The sequence below is a fragment of the Corythoichthys intestinalis genome, chromosome 1 (assembly GCF_030265065.1).
Source record: "Corythoichthys intestinalis isolate RoL2023-P3 chromosome 1, ASM3026506v1, whole genome shotgun sequence".
In the NCBI taxonomy this organism is placed as follows: domain Eukaryota; kingdom Metazoa; phylum Chordata; class Actinopteri; order Syngnathiformes; family Syngnathidae; genus Corythoichthys; species Corythoichthys intestinalis.
In genome coordinates, this window is record NC_080395.1 from 412,578 (window position 1) to 440,330 (window position 27,753).

Sequence of the window (27,753 nt, forward strand, 5' to 3'; positions counted from 1 at the left end):
GTCTACCCAGTATGTGTTCTAATGTGACGACGTAACATTTTTTTTTCAAAGAAACTCTGACCACACATTGAACAGGAGAAAGGTTTCTCCCCAGTGTGTGTTCGAATGTGACTACATAACGTTTGCTTATGATGGAATCTCTGACCACACGTTGAGCAGGAGAAAGGCTTCTCTCCGGTGTGCGTTCTCATGTGAGATTTTAAGCTGTTTTGCAGAGAGTAGCTCCGGCCACAGACTGAGCAGTGGAATGGTTTCTCCCCAGAGTGTGACCTTAAGTGACTTTCTAAATATCTTTTCTCATGAAACCTTTTGCCACAAACAGAGCAGGAAAAAGGTTTCTCGCCAAAGTGCCATCGACTGTGTTCTTTTAAATTACTTTTGGTAGTGAAACTCTTCCCACAATGAGAGCAGGAATAGGGTCTCTTGCCAGTGTGTATTCTCGCGTGGCTTTTCAAGTGGTCCTTCCGATCAAATCTTTGGCCACAAACCGGGCAGGGGAAACGTTTATCCTGTGACTGCGGTATTCTCTCCTCGCCGCTATGTAACCTACGGTGCCTTTTTAAATGTGACGCGGTATAGAATCTTCGACCGCAATCGGAGCAGGAAAAGGGTCTTTCGCCAGTGTGCGTTCTCGCGTGAACGTTTAGGTTTCCCTTCTCGGCAAATTTTTTACCACAGACCGAGCAGGAGAAAGGCTTCTCCCCAGTGTGTATCCTTTGGTGGTTTATCAAATTCCACTTCTGAATAAACCTGTGACCGCAAACTGAGCAGGAAAAAGGTTTATCCCCAGTGTGTTTCCTTGCGTGAAGTATTAAGGAATACTTACAAGAAAGTATTTTCCCGCAAACTGTGCAGACAAATGTCTCTTTGTCACTGTTCAACATGTCATTTCTGCAATAGGTTTTGCCACACTGAGGACGTTTCCGGCGTTTGTCGTCCGTCTCAGGACCTTCTGACTCTTCGTCATCATCGTCGGCATAGTCGGAAGAGTGTGACGTGGCGTCGTCACGATCTGACGATCCTCCGCGACGGTGATGCTCGCCACCTACAGTTGAGGTGGCCATGCCGCTGTGGAGAGGCTCCGCCCTTCTGCCTGCATCACTTGGATCTTCACTCTTCAAAGGGACAACGGTGAACTTGGTGATGTCATCCTCTTCCTCCTCCTTCTTGACGCAAGGGTGCCGCTTCTGTGATTCCTCTTTCATTTGAGGGAACTCCTCCATTTTGAGGAGGGAGGACTCCTGCCACTCAGGACCGTGCGTGTCACTGACAGCTGCAAGATGAAAGATGACAAATGTAAGTCTGTTGCAATATGCAATAAGTCAATTCATTGCGAGGTAAATGAAAATGAGGTCTGTCTTTTCCCGGCTCCAATTTATCCCTACTAAAGAGGGACTAGTGTTCTTCTGATTGGTCCTGGCTAGAGGGGAATGTCGTTTAGACGTCAGCCGACAAGATGGCTCCCTGGCTGTTGTTGTTCTTTATTCCCCTTTTGACCTGTGGTATGCGTCAGCTGTCCAAAGCTGCCTCCTTGCTTTAAAACAGTCTCAACTTTCTTATCGCACATTTTACTGAACTGCTACTTTTTAAATGTTACCAATAGCTATTAAATGCTAATTCCCTAAATCGGCCATCCGCCGGTGTACAAATTCAAAGCCGATATAATAGGATAACCGTTGTGATCACTGTGTTCGTGCGTTGGGAGTTCACGCGTCACCATTGTCAGGGCGACGGTTATTATCTTGCGTCCACACCGGGCAGGACTATCAGCATTCTGGGTTAGGGCTGGGCGATATGGCCTTAAACATGTATCACGATAAATTGAGCAGATTTATCTCGATAACGATAAATGACGATAAATTCGCCCAAGCGGAATGTTATATAATTTGAAAATCTGAATCAATGCATGAAATACAGATGAACTATTTCTTGTTGATTTATTTACCAGCATTCAATTTGATATACTGTATTTAACAATTGTACATGCAGTCTAAACATTAAATTTATAAAAATTAGGGCTGTCAAAATTATCGCGTTAACTGGCGTTAATAAATTTTTTAAATTAATCACGTTAAAATATTTGACGCAATTAACGCACTTGCCCAGCTCAGACATATTTAAATGTCACTAGAGTGAAAGGCCCACCTGTTAATTGTGTTTTGCGGAGTTTTGCTGCCCTCTGCTGGCGTTTGGGTGCGACTGATTTTATAGTGTAAGTAATTATTGCCATCAACAATGGCGGGCTACTAGTTTATTTTTTGATTGAAAATTTAACAAATTTTATTAAAACGAAAACATTAAGAGGGGTTTTAATATAAAATTTCTATAACTGATTTAGAACCGATTTATTGTTATAATAAACAAATACAGTCCTTATGTACCGCATGTTGAAAATATATATCCATCTTGCGTCTTATCTTTCCATTCCAACAATAATTTAGAGAAAAATATGGCATATTATATAGATGGTTTGAATTGCGATTAATTACGATTAATTAATTTTTAAGCTGTAATTAACTCGATTAAAAATTTTAATCGTTTGACAGCCCTAATAAAAATGTATTGTAAGCAATAAGAATTCAAGTATGAACATTTATAACAGCGTGTATGACTTGAACAATGTACATTGTCAAAATCAATATGCCGGTGCAAACATGTAATTGTAACACAAATGACTTGCAGCTTGAACAGTACACTTCAAAAAGACAACTTATTGTTAATGGCTGCTGTGATATAATTATTAAATACAAGTGTTTACTTTATGGTTTAAGGGTTTTTCCCCCCCCAGTGCATTTTTTCATAAATGCACGCACAATAAAAATAGCTGGGGCCATTTCTCGGTCATTATAAGTTTCGCCGTTGGATTGTACTTTATGCAGAATTCTTTACCATCACAAAAGCTATCAGAGGAATCACACACACAGACAGATACAAAATAACGCCACATAGTAATTGCTAGATGCAGTCCGTGCCCAATCCACTCATTAAGTTCAGCCGTTTCGACCAGGTTAGAGCCTCTATCCGACTCCATAACGTTCATTTGTAGCGTTAGCCGCTAGCTAGCGTTAGCCTGGCTACCAGTAGAAAGGACTGAAAGCACCATCTCCGGAAATCGTGAGAACAAAGGAGGACAGCGGGTGAAAGCCCGTCTGGATGCCACCAAGAGTCTACTAAATGTCGGTTGAAAGTTTGGTGAACCTCCCTTAAGCCACACTCCATCACGTTTTGCTTGTAGCGTTAGCTGCTAGCGTTAGCTTACCGGGCTTTTGTTTGATTGGCTTCCTGATGATCACGTGACTCCCTACGTAAGCACATTCACTGCTTTCTTAAAGGGGAATGAACATAGACGAACAACACAGAATCAAAGCGGGATGAAAAGACTATTTTCTTGTTTTATTAATTTACCGAATTTACCGACATGGTCAGAATTACGTCGGTCATCGTTAAGAATTTCGGTGACGGTAAATTTTCGGTTTACCGCCCTGCTCTATAATTTGGGTGACTGTTTATCACCTGAAGGACACTTGAAACCGTATCGAGCTGGTTCTGTGTAAGAGTGTAGTCATAGACGGAAAAAAAAAAGAACAGCAAGTGGATAGAAGCTTCCTAGAAGCAACCCGGCAGCTCCTTTCAAAACTTGTCTGTCTGTTGTGAGCTAATGTTGTTGCTCTCCTTAGAACAGGGGTGGGCAAACCGGTCCTCAAGGGCCGCAGTGGGTCCTGGGCTTTGTTACGGCAGTTTAACCAATAAGGGGTGCGGAGAAACAAGAAGCACCTGACTGATTGCAGTTATAAGACACCGGATTGGTGTCCTCTTGATGTGTTGCAACGAAAACCCGCAACCACCGTTTGTGAAATAATAAAACAAATTTTAGAACGTGATTGAATATGTTGATGCTAACTGTGGCTACGCTAATGTGGACTCTATTTGCGAACATTACCTGCAAATGCCAATCAGTTGCCACGCTTACATGGAGCCAAATATTCCAATTACAGTCGGAATATTTGTTCAAACCAAATAAATGTGTTTCATATAAACACCTCATTCGGAATGAACAGGCCCAAACCGAATGGAATTTCATTCCGATTCACAGGGGTGGAATATTCCTTTTCCCAAACCGATTAGAAGTAAAATTATATCATGTAAACAGGGAAGCGGTATGGTGTCTGGTTGCGTTCTTTCTGCACATGCTCCGTACTGACGTGGTGACGTCACTCGGTGACGTAAGTAACGTCACTTGCAACATGGCTTCCAAGCACACGCACAGCGCACCCACACAACTTTTTAAATGAACGGCGTATCATTCTCAAGTTTTGTTTCCACTCGAAAAGTTAAAACAGCAGCTGATCTGACGATCGATCTCCATGTTTTGCAACGTGACGCTTTGTTTTGATTAATCTAAGCATGTCAGACGGCAGTTGTCAAACGTCCTTTCGGAATAAAGGCAGACACGTGTAAACGCTGGATCGGAATAGATGAAGTGACATGTAAACAGCTGATGTGAAATTTCCATTCGGAATGATTTGAATCGGTATGAATAAAAGTCAGCATGTAAACGTGGCTAGTGTGTGCAACAGCGAGCGTGGGCTACGCTTTGGATTTTGCGAGAACTAGTGAGTGCCAGTCGCATGCTGAGTGTGGTTCCTTGCACTTTCACAAGAAAATACATCCCCTGTTTAGAAAGAAACTCGAAATGGTTTCAACCCAGTACTTGCACTGACACCATTTATCAAACAGGTTACAGTTTCAACTTTACTGTACGTTGTATACTGTATTTTTCGGACTATAAGTCGCAGTTTTTTTCATAATTTGACTGGGGGTGCGACTTATACTCAGGAGCGACTTATATGTGAAATTATTAACACATTATTATATCATTTCACATGTTATTTTGGTGTTTTGGAGTGAACTTGTTAGCATGTTCTTTATGCTATAGCTCTTAATAGCTATGTTACATTAACATACCGGCCACGTTCGCATTTTGTTGTTCATGCATCATGTAACATTATCATACTGTTAATTTATTCAGCATGTTCTCGATTGCATTTTTATTTTAAATTGCCTTTCAAGATGACATATCTGCTCTATGTGTTGGATTTTATCAAGTAAATTTCCCCCAAAAATGCGACTTATACTCCAGTGCGATTTATATATGTTTTTTTTCCTCTTCGTTGGGCATTTTATGGCTGGTGCGACTTATACTCAGGTGCGACTTATAATCCGAAAAATACGGTATGTTCTTTTTTTTTTTTTTTTTTTTTTTAAACTGCTCCATTTTGTTTGACTTGGTTCTGTATGGGTAAAAAACGTTTTTTCTTTTTTTTTTTTTTAATCTGTTATATAACTCTTGAATTGTGTCTGCGTCAAAGTGGAGCTGTTTTCAAGTTTAGGTAATGTTGGCGTTGGCTCTCGACCTTGTACCCACGACGCCACTGTTAGGATACGTTATTTATTCACTATGAATCATTAATTGTTCTTCCTTAATCTGACTCCAATTACTCGTGCCCGATTACACTTACTTTATCTTACTGCAACATACCCAACAATTCTGCGCGTTCGTTCTGTCTTAGAAGAGACCAAGCAGCAATCAGACCAAATTGTATATGAGCATTTACTCGCCCAAGCAAAAGATTACAGACGTCTGGGTCCCCAGTCTTTCACACTCAGAGCGTGTGTTCAATGAGGGGGAGAGGGACAACACCCAAGTAGAATTATATAGACGTACTTATGAATATGCATGAATACATGATCATTACTTCCTCAAATACTTCTTCAATACAAGCAACAAACTAGTTCAAACTGGTTATGTGGTTACACAACAACCAAATGCTTGACAAAAACATGACCATATATGGGATACATGAAAGCATGTGTGCGTGTGTGAGCCATTGAGTACTTCGAGTCGGAAACGTACTTTGTATAATCAATCATGTCTTTATGTATTAAAACTCAAGCTTATATTACACAATCCCCCCTGGTGTGGGCCTTCTATTTGATCTGTACGAATTTACCAATATGCCTCATCACCAAGGGTGAGATGCCAGAGAGGGGCGAAAACCTGCACTTAAAGAGCATTGAGATTATTATTGGGAGTATGTATCGTTGTTGTCAAAGTCAGGACAAAATTCCCCTCTTGGAACGATAGCCTCATGGCCTGGTCATCTCTGAACAATGTACACACAATAATCAGACAATCACTCATTGATATATGATAACTTAGCACAACACATAACAATATATAAGCTATTTTCTTCTTTTCTGGGGAACAGAGATTACAAGCACATATTCCCACCGTTGGTGCCCAGATCCTCAGCATCTGGCACAGTCCCAAGCAGGTAAGAGCCCTGCCCTGATCGTGCGGACAGGATAATGATGTTGTCGGCAGATTGCCCTAAGTCACCAGTCTTCATTGTCCTTTAATGTTCATAACAAGTCCTTCGCATGCGAACATATAAAAACTTAACCCTTTACCACGCATTTGTTTTCTGTCCCGAAGGCTTTAACAAAAACAGAGTCGACGCACAAATACTGATCATCTCAGCGTGCGGTCAAACAATAAACAAGAGCTTTAATGAATGAGGCACACACGTTTCAGATTCTGACCCCAATATAGCTCACCTCTGGCCGTTTACTTTAATCATTCAAACCATTGGTCAACAAGGAACAGTTCTGGGGGCTGTCTGTGACTTCGCCCGATTTGATTACCAAAGACTTGAGTAGATCATGTGACACCTTTGTGCTCTTCAAGAGCTTACTTTTATGACACCAAATTGTATATGGCGGAAAACACAGACAAGACTGAAAAAGCACTTTCTGCTCTTGCTACCATCTTTAAAAGAAACTGCTGTATTATAAGCCAAAACAACTCTTGTGTTTGATAGAACAATATGCTGCCATAGCAGATTCATGGTGCATGAAGCCCCCAAACTATTTTTAATTTGTCCGTCTTACCCTGAAAACTCCCGTTTACAGACGTCGCGCAACCGCTTTTGTTTCAACCCAGCCTTAAAACAAAGGTAATTAATTATATTTATTCTTCAAAATGTCTGTTGTTTTTAGTTTAGAATGATTAATTGATGTCTCATATTTTGTTAAAAAAAAAAAAAAAAAAAAAAAACGACTTCAAAAACTTATTCACTCACATATTTTTAACTTTTAAAGAAATTATGTCACAATGAAAAAAATGGCGTCTGTAAAAAAGTCCTGGATATCTACCTCATAACTATCGCTTAACTGTATTTTTTTTGTAACTGTCGCATTTTCTCCAATATGTCAGATGATAAATAATCAATCCAAACAAAGAAACATCGGGAAAAAAAAAACATTTAAAAGGGAAAATATATGAAAAACAACATCTCAACCACTCCTTGATGTCTGCGATTTCTGCATCGCGACCCTTGTTATATTACCGTGTTTCACCCATAAAATCCCTGAAAAATCCAGCTGTGGCCCTTCACAGCTATGTCTTGACACTCATCGATACATGCGACATGGAGTTTTTGGATCGAAATAAGGTTAGTATGCGATAATATCTCGTTAAAGTTATGGCGTCTGTAATTCTGCTCTCGCGTGCTCTCACCCTTGATAGGGTTTTGCTGTGTAAAAAACATTAAAAAAATAAAAAATAAAAAAAAGCCCTCCTGTCCAAAATTTTTCTTCCATCAGAAAATTGAGATTTTAAGCTTTCCAATGATGTATCACACATGCATATCGGACAATTTTGGACAAATTGGGGGTCTCAGAGCGGAACTTCAAGTCACCTGAGTGTTTTCCGCCATATGTTAAAGGTTAACCAGAATGTGAATGCATGATTGCTTTGACTGAGAATAAAAGGCTACATGACGAGTAAGAGTAAAGATAACAGTATGCACAAATCAAATGTACTTTTTAAATACCCAAAATTGAGAATGGGTCAATCATGACCCGAAAACAGTATACAGTTGAATATTTTCAGGCCGAGTTTATTGATCAAATTTGATCCACTAACAAAAATATGGGCATACTTCTACCACATTTATCTAGTGAGTTTTCCAATTGACTTTCATAATCAGTATTGGGCACGTTACTTTAAAAAAGTAATTAGTTACATTACTTACTACTTCTTCCAAAAAGTAACTCAGTTAGTAACGGAATTACTCTATAGTAAAAGTAACTAGTTACCAGGGAAAGTAACTATTTCTGTTACTTTAAAAAGAACTTGTTGTATGTCAAAGAATTTGAAATGTTCTGAACAGTATTCGAGTCGGTGGAATAGAGAAGAACAGACAGGTAGTTAACTTGTTCGGTGTTTCAGCAGATTTGAATTGCTTACCATAGATGTCGACAAAAGCTTTGCCCCGGGACATAAATGACACATTACATGCAGGTTCTTTCTTTTAATTTCGACAAACTTTATGAAATAGTGTCTATATCTCCACCTCTTAAAGGACAATTTTTCTTCTGAATGCTCAGCCATCCCGACCCTGTGCATCTGTTTTGCGTGTGTGTTTGCTGCACGCGCTGTTCTGGTTTGCTTGTGAAATCACCGGCTCTGAATGGCTTACAACGACACATGACTCTAACCCTCAGCCAATCACAATCATTTCCATCGCATCTCTCGAGGGGCTGCATTTACGTAGGCTCGTTTCCCGACAATTCACGTCACCTTCAAAGCGTCTGCCGTCCTCAAGATGGAAGCAGAATTATTGCTGGCTGACAGTGGGAGATGGGAACGAGGCTAGCATCAGGTGTAGCAAACAGAGAAACGTTACCAAACTTTGGAAAGCATTGTCTAATTGAATGAGCAGGGACAAACAGCTTGGAGTCAGAAGTACGTGCGCTATTCTCGAACCTGAACGCATCCCAAGTCTTGGATGACAAATCAACAGAGCAGAGAGTCGACTCGACACGGCTGGTCGTTTCTTCAATTTATTCAGAGTAAGTAACGCACCGCCTTTGACTGTCAGTAACGGTAACGGCGTTGTAACGGCGGAAAAAGTAATTAGTTAGATTACCCCGTTACTGAAAAAATAACGCTGTTACGTAACGGAGTTATTTATAACGGTGTTACTCCCAACACTGTTCATAATCAAACATGCTTTAAAAAAAAAAAAGGTTTACACAATCGCAACAAAAAATAATTTAGCCCTTGTTATATGTACTTACATTTTTGTTTACTTGCATGCCTTTTATTCTTAGTTAAAGCAATCATGTATTCACATTTTGGTTAGTTTAAACACATATCATTTGGTGTTAGGAGAGTAAGGTCAATGATCTTAGTCCTTTGAAGATCACAAAGGTGTAACATGACCCCCTTTAGTCTACTCAAATCTTTGTTCATCTAATCAGGGGAAGTCACAACAGATCAGTTTCTTGTTTACCAAATGGTTTGATTGATTACAGTAAACGTCCACACGATTGTAAAACGTGAGGTATATAGTATAGTAGTCAGATTCTGAAATGTGTGTGCCTCGTTCATTAAAACGTGTTCATAAGACTCTCAGTATTTGTGTGTCGACTCCGTTTTTATTAAACAGAAAACGAAAGCGCGGCGTTGAGATACGAGGTCGAAAGCCAACGCCAACACCACCCAACTATTATGAAAACCATGTTAGGAATAAAGTTCAGATCCTGATTTCAGCAGTTTCAAATTTAAGACTCCATTCATTCATCATAACACCAAAATGTACAGTGCTTATTCTACATCCAATTTCATTTTTCCTTACAGTATTTATCATTTTGGTCAAAATTGGTGAAGAGAAGGACTATCCATTTTTGTTAACAAAACCTTCTAAAAACGGAGACATTCCTTTATAACCATCAGGATAAAATACATTGCCGTTTTTCGTGTTCCTCAAAGATGATTTATTATTGTCTTTGTAGATATGAATCGCCAAGTATTTGACTTCCTGCTTGGAACTGGCCATCACGCAACGTCAAAATGTCACATTTGACTTGAAACCCTAAAACAAGGGCCGAAAAAAAGGGATCAACCAACCTATTATGCGTAATACAATTCTTCGCTCGTCCTTGCCTCCGCAAAGATCCTCCTCGTACTCTTCTTTCACAAACAGTCTTGCACACATTTTGCACAAAATAATGCAAACGCGCCTTCTTTGCGAGTGTCTGAACAAAGCTAAATGAAGCTAGGAGACAAGTTGAAAGTTGTTCACCGCCCGCGACCGAATGCGCGTGCGCGGAATGCGTCACGTCCTTTCGAGCCTTGACAGAGGAAAAATGAGTTAGGCGATGAATTCAGACATATAAAATCATTTATCTTCAACCCATTTGACTGAAAGTATATTATTTAATATGTAAAAATAAGGAATAGCTGTCATTACCCGATCGTGACGGGTGCATCGATTGTGACGGTTGCTACTGCGCACGCCCAGATCGACGCCATTTTCTCCCGAGCGATGGCGGGACCAGTGACGGGACATATAGACATATATGTGAGAGACTCAATGATCGAAATACATTTAAAATATATATTTTTTTAAATCGGTAGGGCATTTGAGGTACACCCTGATCCAAGCAATACACAAAAAGAAAACCTTAAGACTTTATTTAATCATGAATAAATCTTAGGCAGGCCTCGATTGGTTCTGCGCATGCGCGTAGTGCACCGCCCCCCACTTGAGCCACGATGCCTCAAGAGTGATTTATGTGGTAGATTCTGACATATAAAAAAATATTAATCAACCTAAAGACAAATCGAAGAATAGTGAATTTTTATGTCTGAATCTCTTGCGTTTATAAGCGTAAAGCCTTTGAAGGAAGTGACGTAGTGCAGTCACGTGAGAGACGGTCGCGATCGGGTAGCTATCTGCGCATGCGCGTTAAAGTTCTTCGTTAGTTTTTTTTTTTATTAATCGCGAATTTTAGTGCATACTGCCATCTACTGTATACAAATGTACATCATCTACAGTTTGCCTCCACCCTTATCTCTGTATCAATATAGTAATAATAATTCTTTAAAAAAAATGGAAAAAGTGCTTTCCTTACATACTTAAATGTCTTCCCCTCCCCTCACCCGCAGTAACCCCTTCAGAGACCATTCACGCTGGTTAAATTTAAAAGAAAAACTTTAAACCTTACGGACTTTGTTATAACATACGTTTCTCAATGGTATTACAAATAGAAATTGTTATTGTAATAATGTACGAAGGCTTCAGAGTCCTAGATTTGTATGGTGAGTATAGTTTAGTCCTTAATAGTAATTAAAAAGAGCCTCTATTTTGACTTTTTTATATTTGGTATATATACAACATTTTGTTAAAGCCCATGTTATGATTTAATTCTGCTGCTAAATCCAACAATAAAATGTTTTTGTTTTGTATATATTTTGGTATATTCGTAGTTTCGTGTAATTTGCTGTGATTATAAAAAACAAAACATTATCACTGTCAAATTTATTGTTGTAATATTTTGACCATTTTATAAGGATTCAAGGATTTTTATTGTCTCATCAGTTCACATTTACATGTTAATGGTGAGAAATTAGAACTCAGGTCCAGTTTTAAAAGCCAATACAAATGCAGAGTGAGTATAAAAGAGCAAAATTGTAAGGTGCATACAAAAATAACAAGCAAGAAAGACAAAACACGCTGGATAGAAGTATAAAAATATGTAACTACTAAAACAATTTAGCAGTTGGCTGACTTGGGCTTGTTAGGGGCTAAGATGTGCGTGAGGTATATAGACATGATCATAGTAGTCCAGTAATATTGGGGGTCTACGGAGCATGGCAAGAGTTCAACAGTCTGACAGCTTTGGGGATAACAACAGAAAATTTATGATAACACTGAAAACTATGTGGCAGTCATTCTATAGTCCAAAATACATAATACAAACCTACAAATGCATAAATATAATTAGAAATACTCTTGAGGATAAACAGTAGAGAAGGTGAATAAACAAATAAAAGCTGTAAGGTGACATTTATTGCTGTATTAAATTTAGGAAAAAAATAAAGTTTCATAGGAAAGCATCCAATGATTATGCCGTAGATTGAAGAAAACAAAATGCCTTAAGCTGAAACAGTTTTAATGTGCATGTGTAGAACAAACTCAAACAAAAACATTAAAGTTGAATGCATTGGGCAGCAGGAACAACTGCAGTATCCTCTAGGTCAGCGGTCTCAAACCGACTCCACAAAGGGCCGCAGTGGGTCCTGGTTTTTGTTCCAACAGATCCAGCACAAACAGTTCAACCAATGAGGTTTCTACTAACATAAGCAGCACCTGATTGCAATCAACTGATTACACTTGTAAGAAACCAGATTGGTGAAAAGGTATTTGTCTCGTTTGGTTGGAATGAAATCCAGTACCCCCTGCGGCCCTTTGAGGACCGGTTTGAGACCACTGCTGTAGGTGTTTCCTCCTCGCAGTAAAACGCCGTTACTTTACCCCTTTTCTCCTCTCCGACAAATCCTATAAAAGAACATAAAAACACTGAGAAATACCATTTCCAAGCACTGTGGCTTTTCCACCATGTCTATGCTATGTTGAGATATTAAGTGTCTCTAATGACACCAAGATAAGCTCACACAGTGCAACTCACCTCGTGGGGATTGTTTGAACTGCTCCCCATACCCATGGCAGATCTCAATGGTGTACATGTTGTAATACTCTCTCCTGAATTCTGCACAGAACCTGCTCCATGTCCAGACACCTGTGGGATTAAAAAAAAAAAATCACATTTACATATATAGCTTGTAGACAAATGTGACAACAGCACAAAAAAAGTACATGTCATTGCATTTTACTGAAGTACTAACTGTTAAGCCATTTAAAATGTGCCCGTCTTCTGAAGGAGTCTGGAGAACCAAGGTCTCCGATTCTGGAGCACACAAGAGCCAACGTGCATATAGCACGGTCACCTTCCCGAAGGACAACTTTTTCATGTATGTTGGCAGTCAATACTTCTGGCAACTGTAAAATATAGGTGAGCCGACAATGAAAAAGTATCAAATTTATTCAAAAACAAATGTTTAAAATGTAATTGGCTTCTCATGACAATTACTAAACTCCCTGTGCAATACTGCCTCATTGGGCCCTGCCTCTGATTAGAATTACTAGTATAGCAGTTATGTCCTCAATTTAGATCAAAGGAAATTATGTCCGGGATTAGGCAGCTGTCAGTGTCATCCTCAACCTTTCAAAGAAAACATAATTTACACATGACATGCAGGTGAACGTTATCACCAGGTAAGCCATCAATTGCAGTGATGACCATTCCCCTTATCAACATTGATTGATTATCTTGTAGTTTTCTTTTACCTGTCTGATTGAAGTTTAGTAAGATATAGAGGGGGTTGCCTTTGGAACGCTGAAGACAGTCTGTAGAGTTCCCTGAAGAAGAGGGGTCGCTTTCTCTGTCCAGAAGGCAAATCTGTGCCCATGCCTTTAAAAAGAAATGCAAATAAATCCATGCCCAATACCTCCCGATGTTTTTTGACCAAAGTGTCACAAAATTAAAAACAGACCACCAAAAAGGCTTTAAAAATGTGACAATGTTTGATCATTTCTCAGAAATTAAAAATACAAATTTATTTTCAATATTTCAACAATTCTGAAAAGCAGGATGGTCTAACACTGTAATGTCTGTTGAGAAGTGAAAACAATCCATTTGTGCTTCAATATAAATCATTACTTTAGATGAAATAAATTTCATGTAACACTTCTGATTTAACTTAGTTGCTCAATTAAGGCATTTACCCATTCATTGATGTCCTGAATCATTGTTGGCCAATAGAAGCTAGAAATGGCTCTGTTGCGGGTGCCCTCGACGTCGCTCTCGTTCCCAGTACCAGAGTTATTGTGACACTCCATGAAGATAGTCCGCTTCCCCTTTGACTTGATGACCAGGCGCATATATTTGATTGGGGGTGGGGGTTATCTGTTGGACAAAAATTAAAAAAGCAAAGAGAATCTTAAAATGCAGCGGATTCAAATGACCACCACTTGAAAGAGATTAATAATAATAATTCAAAAAGAAATAAAACTCAGCTCTGGACCTTCTCCCACCTGAGATTCACAACAGTTTCTCTTATTTTTAGTTTAACATTTCATATCTCATTTTCTACTTAAAAAACAAAAATAGAAAAAGTGCCTCTTTTTTTGATTATTTAAATATCTTTATAAATAGCTTATGGAGCTGCGTTTTTAAAAGGCCAAAAATAGTCACTTGGCCTATAAAGGATTTAAAAAAAAAAACGTAGAGGCTCATATATCCATGACCCTCTTTTCAGACTTATAACACAAATTGCTAGTATAACATCAGTTTTACTTACCTTTAACAATGAAATCACGCACCATTTGTGAACCTTAAGGCGCCCCACTTGAGTAGTTGGAAGCGTTCCGTCGACCAGGTACGTTAGATGCTAGGTATCCACATTCATCTTTTCGGATCACTCGAAGTATCTATTTAGACAAATTCAAGCATTTCATGCCACTCTAAGAATCAAACTAACCACACAAGTTCGATGTATACAGTCCACTACTCGAGTCAAAGTTCGCAGGAACCTTTCGAAGATCGTGGCGTACACACACGCATAAAAAACCCTCAATGTCCGAGCCTAACGCATAAATCTATATCTCCCGTCATCCCTCGGGAGAGAGAAAATGGCGTCGATCTGCGCGTGCGCAGTAGCAAACCGTCACAATCGAGGCACCCGTCACGATCGGGTAATGACAGTAGCTTTCAAACAAAGACGACATGCGCAGGCGCAGTCCCCTCACAATCGGGTAGCCGTATTCTTCCTTCCGGTAGTGACAGGAAATACTCCAGATAGATTCAATTGCTCATTTGACCTAAAAGTTGATGGCGTTTAAATAAAGTTGATTTTATGTATGCACGTGTGTTGTACGGATCAGCTGTGTGTGCCCCACATGCCCTAAGCAGGGTTTAGAATCATATATTTCTATCATGTAGCCTACGCCGCCATAGTGACGTCCCAATCAGGTAGACCGTCGCAATCGGGTAGTGACAGATGGCCAAATGAGAATATGTCACGTTTTTATAAAAGTCTTAAACGTAAATTCTTTTATTGTCTAAATTCTATTAGCACAAATGTAGTCAGCTTTTACTTTTTCACACTTTCACAACAAGACTTTACAATACATATAAAACTCTTTAAAAAAAAAAAAAAAAAAAAAAAAAAAAAGAACAACACTATCTTTAAAAAAAAGTTGTAACTAATTTTGTTTCTGTAAATGTTTTTGCATATTTGAAGCCCCTGTCATGTTTTTTTTTTTTTTTTTTTTGGTAGTGTATTACCTTTCTGTATGTAAATTCATGTTACCATCTTCTGTATTTAAACTTTTTTTTTTTTTTTTAAAGTAGTGGCAGGAGGTGTCATTCTCTCCCCACTTTTTTCGATTTGACAATCTTCTCGTAACATCGTTGTGCGTTACGGTTCCCCTTAGAATTTTAAGGTTAGGTATAATAGTATAGTATAGTATAATGGTTAAGTATTTTATAATACAGATTTGTTTGGCTCCCTTTAAAAGACCGACAGATCCATTTCGTCAAAGCTCGGTCAATTCCGATGCCTTCGTGCATGCTGCTGGAATTGTACCGTGTTGTTAGAACTTTTATCAAGGTTAGTGTTCTTAGTTCTCAGATCATAGTAAGTAAGAATAGAATAAAGTGTGGCGTTTTGACCACGTCATCTAGCTATTGACCCAGCACACCTAAGTCCACATTAGACTCCTCTGTCATCATAACACAATAAATGATTTGGCTTTTGATATGTCATTGTTATCGTAGTCTTTTTACGAAAAGGCCTGCAACCTTGAGGAACACAGAGTTAACGCAGGTTCCTCCACTGTATAGACCCTACTCACGTGACGTCACAGCCACGCCCCCGCGCCATGTTGTCCGGATACTAGTCATGTTAATGCATTAGCGCTTCGTAAATTCCTCGTGTTTTGCTGCTCGTTAACATTAATAATCAAAATGGTGAAGTCGTGTGTGGCGGTCGGTTGCAAAAACAGAGAAGATAGACGGAGACTTGAATTTTTACCGTATTCCGAGAGACCCGAAGAGGAGACCGAGATTGACTGCTGCAATTCGACGAGAAAACTGGGCTCCAAACGACTACCACAGATTACGTAGTAGTCATTTTATATCTGGTAAGATGCATTTAATATATATTTAGAGGGTTTTGGGCTGAGAACCACAATTAAGATCATTGCTAGGCTAATCGCCGACAACATACACTCAGACGTTGTGAATGAACTACCTGAAAATATATAATTATAAGGGGATAATCAGACAGTTGTCATACAATTAATTTACAATTTCACTATTGAGGTCAAAAGCCAAAAAATAAATTCAACTAGGGACAATCTGGAGTAGTGCTATCGCACTTCATATTTATTACGTATTATATATGTATACAGTGAGAGTGCTATCGCTAAACCATATAAACATTAAAAGCCCTAGCTCCATTGACAAATGATATGAAATACATTAGACTTGACAGTGGATGTTAGCAAGAACAAAAGATTTTGAATTGAAAATTTCGTAACTCACCTTCCGAGCACAAGATTCCTGCCGAATTTTCGTGTACGAGGACCTGTTTCACCCAACCAGCAACGAAGTATTTATAAGCCTCCAAGCTCTTAAAGTTTTTCAAACTTTCGTGAGAATAGGCTGATTTTGTGTGGACAAGATAGTTGTAAATATCAGGATATCAGATGTCAGGCGAAGCCAGCGGGTTGAAAAACATCGATTTAGGCATCAAATACGGATCTGGTGACTGGATAAACTGAAGCTTTTCCACGTAACGCCTTTTATGCAACGGATCCAATGAGTTTACAGCGTCAGATAACACCGGGGCTTCCATGAATTGCTCTATAACTTGCTCGACTAATTGAAAACAATGAGAATAGGTCCGAAAAAGAGGTACAATATGGCGGCCGGAAACAGCGACACGCCCATTTTGTGACGTAGGTGAGTAGGGTCTATACTCACTTGAATGTACAGTTGCTATCATGGCTCGGTCCAACATGTCCTTACCGGAATGCCGTCGACGACGATAAGACGGCCTATGTATTGGAAGTGAGAAGGATTGCAACCAATGAACGAGCGTTCCTCAATACTGTGTTCATGTGCTCCCGGTCAAAACGGATTGGACGCCTATTGCTGCCAATGAGCTAATTGTCACGTTTACATTGGATTGTATAAAGTCGCAATCATGGAGATTGCATGAGAGTCGGTCACATATTTTGCTTATAATGCCAACCAAATGCTGCGGAGCAAATGACCCAAAAAATAAAATCACTTGCGAGACATTTATTTACACACACACGCACACACACACACACCAAAATGATACAATACAAAGAAACAAAGATAGCATGATATGCATTGTCTTCATCTGTCAATCTCCTGTCTGATAAATAAGACTATTGTACACTTTTTGCATTATATATCCAACCATTATTGACATAAAATATTCATAAGATTCATTTTGGGTAACTTGTCGAGTTTTGAATAAGGCAGTTGTCATTTTTTTCCCCAGGAAAGCCACTGCTTAATCCTTGTATGGTGTGAGGGCCGGGCCAGATAGAGATTTGAACTCATGTCAAACATGTTTTGTGAAACCAATCATACGGCATCCTATCATCTTGCTGAGAATTGAAATGGGTTTATCACTAGTTGACGTTCAATCCATTTGAGGCAACCACGAGTGCTTTTTTATTTTTTACGGCGGCATACGAAGCTGGCGGCCGAAACAACGTATTGCGCAGCAGTGGCATCGGCACATTGTTTCTTTGTACGCCCTGATACCAACGATGTCATTTTAGCGCCACATCGGTTTAGACGCCGATACCAGTATCGGTGCAACCCGGGTCCGGACAGAGAATCCTTTGCCGCAGGTTTTTTAGGGAAAAGGCTTCTCCCCAGTGTGTATCCTCGTGTGCCTTTTTAAAATGACTTTACGGGTGAATCGTTTACCGCAGACCGAGCACGCAAAAGGTTTTTCTCCGGTGTGCGTTCTTATGTGAATTTTTAAGCTACCACTCTGAGTGAAGGTTTTACCGCAAGTTGAGCAGGCAAAAGGTTGTTCTCCCGTGTGTTTCCTCGTGTGTATTGTTAAATTGGACTTCAAAGAGAATCTGTCCCCGCAGATCAAGCAAGAGAAAGGTTTTTCCCCAGTGTGTTTCCTCGTGTGCCTTTTTAAAAGAACTCGACGGGTGAATCTTTTCCCACACACTGAGCAGGGAAAAGGTTTTTCTCCGGTGTGAGTCCTTAGATGAATATTTAAGCTTCCTCTCTGAGTGAATGTTTTGCCACAAGTGGAGCAGACAAAAGGTTTCTCGTCCGTGTGCGATCTGGAATGCGTGTTAAAATTGGACTTTTGAGCGAACTGTTTGCCACAAACCGAACAGGCGTAAGGTTTCTCGCCCGTGTGGGATCGCGAATGCGTCTTAATAGTCGACTCTCGAGAGAATCGTTTGCCGCAAACCGAGCAGACGAAAGGCTTTTCTCCCGTGTGTATTCTCGTGTGTCTATCTAAACCTATCTTGACTGAAAAACGTCGATTACAAAATGAGCAGGCAAATGGTTTTTCCCCGGTGTGCGTTCTGATGTGACGTTCCAAATTTGCATTCTGACTGAATTGTCTACCGCAAATCGAGCAGGGAAATGTTTTCTCGCCGGCGTGTCTGTTCGACGACGGCTTGTCGAAAAACGTTTTGTACCGCTGAGAACATTTTTCGTGTCGGCTACGCTGGTGACACGTCTCGTTACTTTTGGAGCGTCCGTGTTTATCGTCGTCGTCATAGTCGGAAGAGTGCGATGTCGCGTTGTCGCCGTCGGACGGTGCGGCGGAGAAGCCGTCGCCTCGCGATCCTCCGGGACGGTCTCCTCCTTCATTCTTCACTGTGACGCCGGTCAACGGAAACTGGCTTATGTCGTCTTCTTGCGCTTCTTCTTTAATGCGAACAGATTGCGGTTCTTCTTCCTCAGTCTCCGGTTCCTCTTCTGCTTTCATAGGAAAAGGTTCTGAGTTGGCGCTGATATCTGCGGAAGGCATACGCACAAATTGTTGATGTTTATGCAATCACTTAATTTTTGAGTTGATATCAAACGGACGTGCCACAATTGTCAAATGCATCGAGTAGCGCGGCACCTTAAAACATTAGCATACATATTTTTGCTCAAATGTAAATTTGCTAATTATTGAATAATACTTGTAACGGGTGGTTTAAGACTGCTGTATATTAAGTTCACATAGTATCAATATAAATAATATTGGAAATGTTCTTGTCTGTATGGATTATTGTCTTGCATTCATGACTCACATACACTTGGAAGGGCAAGCCAATTGGCTAAAATAGGAACATCTTGAGGACAGACAGTGGTACTAATACAGCACATGGAATTCCATCAATGTAGCGAGTCAGCTCAAAGTGTTTGTCATCTACAGGCCAAAATGTGCATCGCGGGAACAGGTCCAATTTTGCCCGTGATGATAGACAGAAAGTAGAGATCGGCTGATATAGGATTTTGAAAGGATGATGCCGATTTTAAGAATTCATTTCAATTCATAGCAGAGGCGTGAAAAAAAAAAACTTTCACCGCCTCTACCAAACTAGCCTCAAGGTGGCCATGTTGGTAGGGCCGATGTTCCCATCAAAGTCAATGCATTTATTAAAATGAAGTCATAAGTTAACCCTCAACTGATTTTTTTTTTTTTTTTTTAGAAAAAAGGGTTTTATCAATGTCAAAGCATTTGCTATTTACCCAATGACTGCCATTGACAGCGCTAGACGTCCAATCCATTTGTAATGGGAGGGCTGGCAGCAAATGAACAAATGTTCATCTGCTAACACCCTCCTGCTTTGAATGAATTGGACATTTACTAGTGATAAATGTGTTTTAATTCACAACAGACATATGATTGGACCTCTGGCATCGTCAATGGCACTGAAAGAGTCTACTTGGAAAGTCACAAAGCGTGCACAAAGAGCAGAAGAATAAAAGAGCCACATGCTGCTCTATAGCGGCAGGACGCAGACCCCTGGTCTTTGTGATGGCCCTTTAGTGAAAAATTGGCATTTTGATGGCACGATAGAAACCGAATCCTTATGAATTGTCGGCATACATACCGGGATGGTCGGCCGAAACGGTTAATGCTTCACGGGGCTTCATCTGAACGTCAGTATTTACGGATAAAGCATCCAAAGACAACTTGACTGGATAATTCACAAGAGCTTCCGAGCAGTCTCTTCTGACCACTGAGCAGGGAAAAAGTTAATTCTCCTGTGTGATGACTCTTCGAAAAATCTTTTGTTACGCTGAGAATATTTCACATTTGCAGCCGACGCGTTGTGTCTTAAGACCTTTAAAGTGTCGCTCAACGTAATGCTTTTCATCATCGGTCAGAAGAGTGTGACGTGAGTGTGTTTTCGCCATCTTACGTTGGAGCTGAGAGGCCATTTCCTTGGGATTTTCTCCACGCTTCACTGTGACACCAGTCAATAGCAACTTTCCTGCAATGTCCTGCTCGTCTTTTTTACATGAGAAAGCTGTCGCTCCTCTTCCTCTTTGAAATGAAGAGTTCTGCAGAAGACAAACACAAGTCGGTTGCACGATCTTACGTGTTTGGATGATTTTTACTAAGGGTGTAACGGTACATGTAATAGTATTGAACCGTTTCGGTACGTGGTGCTCGGTTCAGAATGGACGCGTACCGAACGAGTTTCTGACGTAATGTAACCCTTACATTTCGAGGCTGTGAGTCGATCGGGTTACGGTTTCTTTGTGTAGATTATATTAACTCCGTCTTCTCTACTATAACGAGGACCAACACAGTAGGACTGTATAACCCAGAAACGTCAACAGCGCAACAACGTGGCCGCCGCGAGAATGCGGTAAAACGCGGGCGTTAAAGTCAGTCAGCCGATGCACACCAGTTGCAGTGCGGCCAGCCAATGCACACCAGTTGCAGTGCGGCCGCGTGTTAGATGCGTCCCAGAAGCGGCTCAATGCGACGCACGCGAAAAGAACGGCAGAGTTTATTGTTTGACGCGACCCTCCTGTGTCAATACTACTACCGTTAGCTAGGACCGGAAGTCACTGGTGTAAAAATACGGTGGATCCGGTCGATTTTTAAACTTATATGGAATCGTAACCCACTTTTTGAGTCCCTCAGATCTCTTGAGTGGTAGATCGGGGCACAGTTGACTTGTCTTTGTTGATTTAATGCTACCACAACAAAACAAGTAGGAACTAATATTCACATAGGTACTAAAGTTCTACAACATAAAATATACAATATAAATGAATATGACGTCACATTTGTAAAATATAAACACAAAATAAATAATAGCCCATTTAAATAAAATAAATTGAAATGAGCTAAAACAGCTGTAAATAAATAATAAGAATAATACACACATCCTGCTTACTAGAGCTGTCCCGACTAGTCGACATAGTAAATGTCATCGATGACGTAAATCCGTCGACGACCACAACATCCCGTCGACGGTTAATGAAGGGTTAAAAAAAATATATGCGTGGAAAGTTAGAATGTCGGATGCTGTTTGCAAGCGGGGAAAGCGGCACAAAGCCAAAAAAAAGCGTACCAGAGTGTCCAAAACATTGACTTATATCAAAGAAACAAAGGAGAGTACACTCTTCTGTCCTGTCTCTTCTATGCCAAGCTTGGCTGCACGTCGGCCGTGAATAAACACCAAGCGCCTTCACGCAGTTTGTAAAAAAAAAAATTCCCCATTTTTTGTACACCAGAGGGTGCTGTCGCCTTACTAAATAATAATGTTTCATTGACAACGGGCCTATAAGTGCTATTAGTATTGTTCTTAATGCTAATTGAAAGGTTTATTTTATGGTATAGAAAATGATATAAGGTTAAAATGTCATAAATATTTACAGAATATACAGTGATTGCACTCAAGGGAGAGATTGTCAATGATAAGGTAATAAATTAAGGTAAAGGCAATTCATTGATATATAAATAAGGTTTAAAAGGAAAATGGTGAAAAGTTTTTGTTAATTTCTAATTGTGTTGCTTTATTTGTGTGCACCGTAGCTCTTACGGTGTGTTTACATCAAGGATGGAATAAAAGTTGTAAACCATCAGTTTAAGAGACCATCTTTTCAATCGGGATGCTACACTAGTTAATTCTATCAGCATTTGAACTCATTGTTTATTTGTGATTTATTATTGTCATTTACGTGTTTATTTTTACTTTAATAAATAATTTGAGTGTTCCAATATGTTTTTATGAATTGATAAGCGTCAACAAAAATTTATTGCTAAATTAGTAAAAAAAAAAAAAAAAATGTAAATTATTAGATTAGTCGACTAATCGTAAAAATAGTCGGCTGACTAATCAGGAGAAAATTAGTCGTTTGGGACAGCCCTACTGCTTACACAATTAAATGTATTCATTTCTGTGTGGCGCTTTAACTTGGGAGAATCCACCAATAAAGCTTTTGAAAACCGTTCATAAGAAAAAAAATGTTTCATTGCGGCATTTCATTTGTAAAATACAGGACTTCTTTTGTCTTCTTTCTTTCAGAAAGAAAGCTGACCAATACGCGGGGTCTGAAAGGCAAATTGTTGTTGGATTATCTTTAAGTACCCGTAACTTTTTGAGCCGAATTCTATCTTTGTATAGGCTAATGTTCCTATTGTTGAAAGGTGTGTAATAAACATCGAGCACATTTCTAGTTTGCATTTTGTTTTCTTACTGTACCGAAAATGAACAGAACTGCGACCTCAAAACCGAGGTACGTACCGAACTGAGATTTTTGTGTATCGTTACACCCCTAATGTTAACGTACGGTAACATGAACTGAACAGAAGTAGTCTTTTGGATGGCTCATCAGATAAGCCCGTGACAATATATCGATATGGTGACATATTGCAATACTTTGTATCTCGATACGTTATCGATGTGCTCCCGCCAAGAATTGATGTATAATTTAAAAACCATTTAATTAAGTAACCAACATCAATTTTCGCCAGACGTTCAATCCATTTGTCCTGTATGTCCCCCGATCTGATCAAGTGATGGGATATCGGCCCGATCGCAAGATTTTCAGAGGATCGCAATTGGGTGTTTTGAAAATGATTTTTTATTTTTAGGACAGCAAAACAAAAACATTCTCCAGATCTACAAGGATATTGCCAAAACAAAGAAAAATATATTACCACACACTAGAAGGCAAACGTTCTGGTAGCTGTCGTGGGAAGCTAACGCTATCATTTATGTCTACAGTACGGAAAACTTTCCATTCCATTCCATGCAATTTCTCCCGCTTATCAGAGGTCAAGGAATCATCCCCAACGCCCCGTTAAATACATTGCCAAGGTATCGGATCGTGACTCGGTAAAGCCGGTCAATAGACCCACCATGTATCGATAATTGTTGTATCGGTGCATTGTGATGCCCAGAGCTTCCCAGCCCTACCAATGTATCATTCATTATAAATGTGCTCATTTTTAATTGGTTGATCCACATCATACGCAAGAATCCTGAGGCTGTTTTAAGACTATTAAAAAAAAACACAGAAATCTCCCTAAAGGGTTAGGGTTCGACCTCATCGCCGCCATTTTAAGCGCAGTTGTTGCCAGCACCCAGAAAAAGATGTCAACTGACCAGCTAGTCTGCGTACTCGAGGGTAAAATTGGACGTCACCGAACGTCCACCCCTTTTGCTTCACACAGATCCTCCGTGCAAGGCGTTCCCTTGTTAGCTGATAACCCCAAATAGGCTAAACGGACAAGGCTCGTTTAGTTCAATTCAGGACAGGGTAGCTTGCCGCTACACGATTGTGATTGCGCATGCGGGTGCGTCACTTCCTCGCGATTGACATTTATTTACGTGTTAGATTCAGCAATAGTCTATACCGGTGCGGCATGTGAGGCACGCCTGAAACGTACAACGCACATGCACTCATAAAACAGGCAAATTCAAAAGATGATTTCAACGCCAGCAAGTCGTCTATCGCTCTGATTTGTCATACGCATGCGCGAAATGCATCACTTCCTCTCAATAGTTGTTGTTTTTTGATGATGTAAGTTTTATTGATTTATGTCTGAACCTATCGCGATATAACATTTTTTGCATACATTAAGCAAAAACAAAACAAAACAAAACAAAAAAACAATCGCGGCTTGAGAGAAAGTGACGCAGATTCGCGCGTGCGCCGGACCGAATTACCGAACCGTGTTGGATTTCAAATAGGTGTTGAGTGCCTGAACATTCACAAGTATCACCGCTAGATGGCAGCGATACCATATGAAGAACTATTCTAAATTTGTCTGACTGTCGTTTCCGTACTTTTACATTGCGCGATTTAGCTTAGCGCGCTGCTAACAAAGAGACGCGTTGATCGGTGACAAGTTTCTCACCACAAATCAAACGTAGGAGGTTCAGGGGTTTTCATCATGGGCACATTTTAAGAAAGAAGAGGAACCTTACGGGGCAGAAAACGAGAAGGGGCGATTTCAAGGCTTCGCGTTGTCATCTACCGAGTTGGTTTCAAGATTTCTTTCTCTTTTTTAATTTTAGCCTTTTTATGACTCGACTCAGTCAGCCCACTAGCTTCAAAAAGGGCGTTTCCAATTGCCTTCCAGGGCTGAAATGATTCCTCACGCGACTGTAAAAGATGACGTTTGCGATGGACTGCCGAAAATGAGAGGACAACATTTACCCGTTGAATCGTGGCTTGACATTTGAAATGATCAATAACTTTTTTGAAAACATGACTTGAAGGATGGCTGAAAGGAAGACACTTTGGGTTAAAAATGGTCAAAATTCTTTCTGGACCTTTGCTTTTAGAAATATTCTACAACTGCAGATTATTACACATACCTATGTAGTGCATATGATCGAGTCGCAACCTGAAAAGGACTGGACGTCTTGCGCCGTCAGTGCTAGCCACTGAGTAAAGAGCAGATGCTTTGACATAGATAAAGTCATCATCTTTGACAGAAATACGGTATTAACGACTTCATTTTAATGTCAATGCATTGATTTGGATGGGAATGTCGCCCATCTACCATCCAACATGACTGCTCCATTTTGGTAGGGGCCATGAAATGTATTTTCATGCTTTTGCCATGAATTCATTGAATGAATTGAGTGAGTTAAATGTCATTTTAAAGTGTATCCTTTCAATCGTACGAAGCCAGTGTCATGATTTCATGACCAGATTCCTGGAGTCTGGAAGCAGCATCATGGAATAGCTGCATTTCCAGATGGAAAAAAAAACAGCAATTTGTGAATATGCCATTGCAATAATCCAATCTACTTTTTAAATGGGTTTATCACTAGTAGACGTCCACCCCATTTGAAGTTGGCAGCATTTATTCGCTGTCATCCTCCCACTTAAAATGGATCGAATGTCTAACGCCGACAATGAGTTAAGCACATCTAACCGAGTCAGGATAGCAATCACTTATCCCAGTAAGTGAGTATGCAGTCTTTTAATGTTAAAATTGTACAAAAAATGCCATTTGAAATAGGAAAAAAAAGAAAGGGTGTCATCAGTATTCCGTAGTATTGGCCGAGTCTACGCAGCTGGGTGTCGGAATCGGTATGGGACACCCCAAAAATGGTATCAGCGCAACAGTACCAAACCGTGTGTGTTTTTCATCTTGTGTCCTCTAGACGTCACAAAAGATTTTGGCGTCGCGCAAAAGGAGCGGAGCTCCTTGATGGATCCGCACGTCAAAGAAGAAAATCAGGAAGCTGAAATGACAGAGTTTCCGTTTACGGGTGTCATCGTCAAGACCGAAGTTGATGAAGCGCCAGGTCAGTGCTTCCATCCATCAAAGTTCCAACAAAGAGAGTTGACTTTCACACATGACCTCCTGCAGATGTCAGCGGAGAAGATCTTCACCTGGCGCAGGAGCCAGAGTCCCCTGATATTAAATATCAAGACCAAGAAGAGGATATCGGCGACTTTCCATTGACTGTCATTGTCAAGAGCGAAGAAGGTGACGGAGACCTACACGAAGGAGTCCAATCGGAAAGCCTCTTACCTCTACTCTCCGACGGCGACGATGTAACGTCTCACACTCTCGACACCGACGATGACGGCAAGCGCCTGAAGAGTGTCGCGTCGGGTCCCCGTGCCGACCGACACTTGAAATGCTCTCAGTGCAACAAAACCTTTTTCAACAAGTCAACATTAAAAAGGCACCTAAGAACGCACACTGGCGAGAAACCTTTTGCCTGCTCGCTTTGCGATAAAAGATTCACTCAGAAGGGACATTTAATCGCGCACACGAGAACACACACGGGGGAAAGACCTTTTGCTTGCTCAGTGTGTGGTAAAAGATTCTCCAGGAAGGGTGACTTGAGCATCCACACAAGAACACACACGGGTGAGAAACCTTTTGCCTGCTCAGATTGCGGCGCAAGATTCAGACAGAAGGGTGATTTAGTAGCGCACGCAAGAACGCACACTGGGGAGAAACCTTATGCGTGCTCAGTTTGCGGTGCAAGATTTACTCAAAAGGGACATCTAGTAGCACACACGAGAACGCACACAGGCGAGAAAACATTTGCGTGTTCGTTTTGCGGCGCTAGATTTAGTCAGAACGGCGATTTAAGAATACACGCGAGAACGCACACTGGGGAGAAACCATTTTGTTGCTCAGTTTGCAGCTTATGTTTCAGCGTGCGCTCGACTTTGATCCAACACATGAGAATGCACACGGGCGAAAAACCCTTTTCCTGCTCTCTCTGCGATAAACGTTTTTCAAAGAAGACCAATTTGACAGCTCACGCGCGAACGCACGCTGGTGAGAAACCTTTCGTCTGCTCACTCTGTGGGAAAGGATTCACGCAGAAGGTACATTTAGTGGCACATGTGAGAACGCACACGGGGGAGAAAACGTTTGCCTGCTCAGTTTGCGAAAAAAGATTTGCTCAGAAGGAACATTTGGTGTCGCACGTACGAACGCACACCGGTGAGAAACCGTTCGGTTGCAGCGTGTGTGAAAGAAAATTCCATGTCAAGCGACAGGTGAAGAGACACAAGTGTGCCGGTGCGAAGAGCAGCGGTCACGACTCCTTTTTCAATCTCTCATGACTTTGTGTATTGGTTTACTGAACACTTGAAAAATGGGAATTCTGAAAATTGCTTTGCCCAAAGATTGACGGTACAGTGACTGTTTGAAATTTCTTAAAATCTTATTATAACCAGCAGTCTTTTCACTGATACTATACTTTGGCTCCTGATACCGATTCCAACTGTGGTATCGGCCAATACTGTATCCAAACTTTTTTAAAAAATATTGAATATTTTTTTCTTATAATGCACAATTTCTGCATACTCGCTTGAATGTAAAATAATTTTATCATGGCTTGGTCAGATACTGCTTAACTCATTGTTTGCCACTGACACTAATCGATGTCCAATGTATTCGAAGTGGGAGGGTTGGTAGCGAACGACCGGCGTTTGGAAACTAGATCTCGAAAAGTACATATCACATAGCATCGGCATGTTATTTCTTTGTACTCCAATGACATGATTTTTGTCCCTGTATCAGGACAACACTTTTTCTTCAAATCTCTAAATCTTGTACCTATTATTCCTAGCAGTCCTTTACCTAAACAATGAGCTGATATTACATATGTATGCGTGGTTAGCGATCAGACATCAATCACGAAATATCAACATCATTCTCATTTCTGTCTAAGGACCGAAATCAATATGCATAATCAATCATGTTAAGTGACATTTTGTAATGAAATAAAGTTGCATTTGTTCAACAAG

The 27,753-nt window shown here is 40.3% G+C and overlaps 3 protein-coding genes across 8 annotated transcripts; 1 reads left to right on the plus strand and 2 right to left on the minus strand.

Annotated features, from left to right (window-relative positions):
• LOC130921516 (zinc finger protein OZF-like) lies at positions 1 to 10,379 on the minus strand. Of its 3 annotated transcripts, XM_057845556.1 has the most exons (3): positions 10,320 to 10,379; positions 9,977 to 10,200; positions 1 to 1,273 (listed from the first exon to the last, which is right to left on the minus strand). In XM_057845556.1, exons 2-3 carry the CDS (start codon positions 10,062 to 10,064, stop codon positions 3 to 5), a joined length of 1,359 nt encoding a protein of 452 aa, XP_057701539.1. In that variant the 5' UTR covers positions 10,065 to 10,200; positions 10,320 to 10,379; the 3' UTR covers positions 1 to 2. The 3 variants fall into 3 exon arrangements, with proteins under 3 accessions (XP_057701539.1, XP_057701701.1, XP_057701619.1); XM_057845718.1 differs by lacking the exon at positions 9,977 to 10,200 and having other exon boundaries at positions 10,320 to 10,377; XM_057845636.1 differs by lacking the exon at positions 10,320 to 10,379 and having other exon boundaries at positions 9,977 to 10,202.
• On the plus strand, positions 6,794 to 27,710 carry LOC130921304 (zinc finger protein OZF-like). 4 transcript variants are annotated; one of them, XM_057845308.1, is made up of 3 exons: positions 6,794 to 7,016; positions 25,638 to 25,781; positions 25,847 to 27,710. In XM_057845308.1, exons 2-3 carry the CDS (start codon positions 25,685 to 25,687, stop codon positions 27,064 to 27,066), a joined length of 1,317 nt encoding a protein of 438 aa, XP_057701291.1. In that variant the 5' UTR covers positions 6,794 to 7,016; positions 25,638 to 25,684; the 3' UTR covers positions 27,067 to 27,710. The 4 variants fall into 4 exon arrangements, with proteins under 4 accessions (XP_057701291.1, XP_057701034.1, XP_057701117.1 ...); XM_057845051.1 differs by lacking the exon at positions 6,794 to 7,016 and adding an exon at positions 8,237 to 8,916; XM_057845134.1 differs by lacking the exon at positions 6,794 to 7,016 and adding an exon at positions 23,603 to 23,643.
• Positions 15,813 to 23,938, minus strand: LOC130921757 (zinc finger protein 239-like). Its single transcript, XM_057846056.1, has 3 exons — positions 23,622 to 23,938; positions 20,103 to 20,556; positions 15,813 to 19,014 (listed from the first exon to the last, which is right to left on the minus strand). Exons 2-3 carry the CDS (start codon positions 20,143 to 20,145, stop codon positions 17,873 to 17,875), a joined length of 1,185 nt encoding a protein of 394 aa, XP_057702039.1. The 5' UTR covers positions 20,146 to 20,556; positions 23,622 to 23,938; the 3' UTR covers positions 15,813 to 17,872.
• Positions 27,711 to 27,753: the final 43 nt, after the last annotated feature.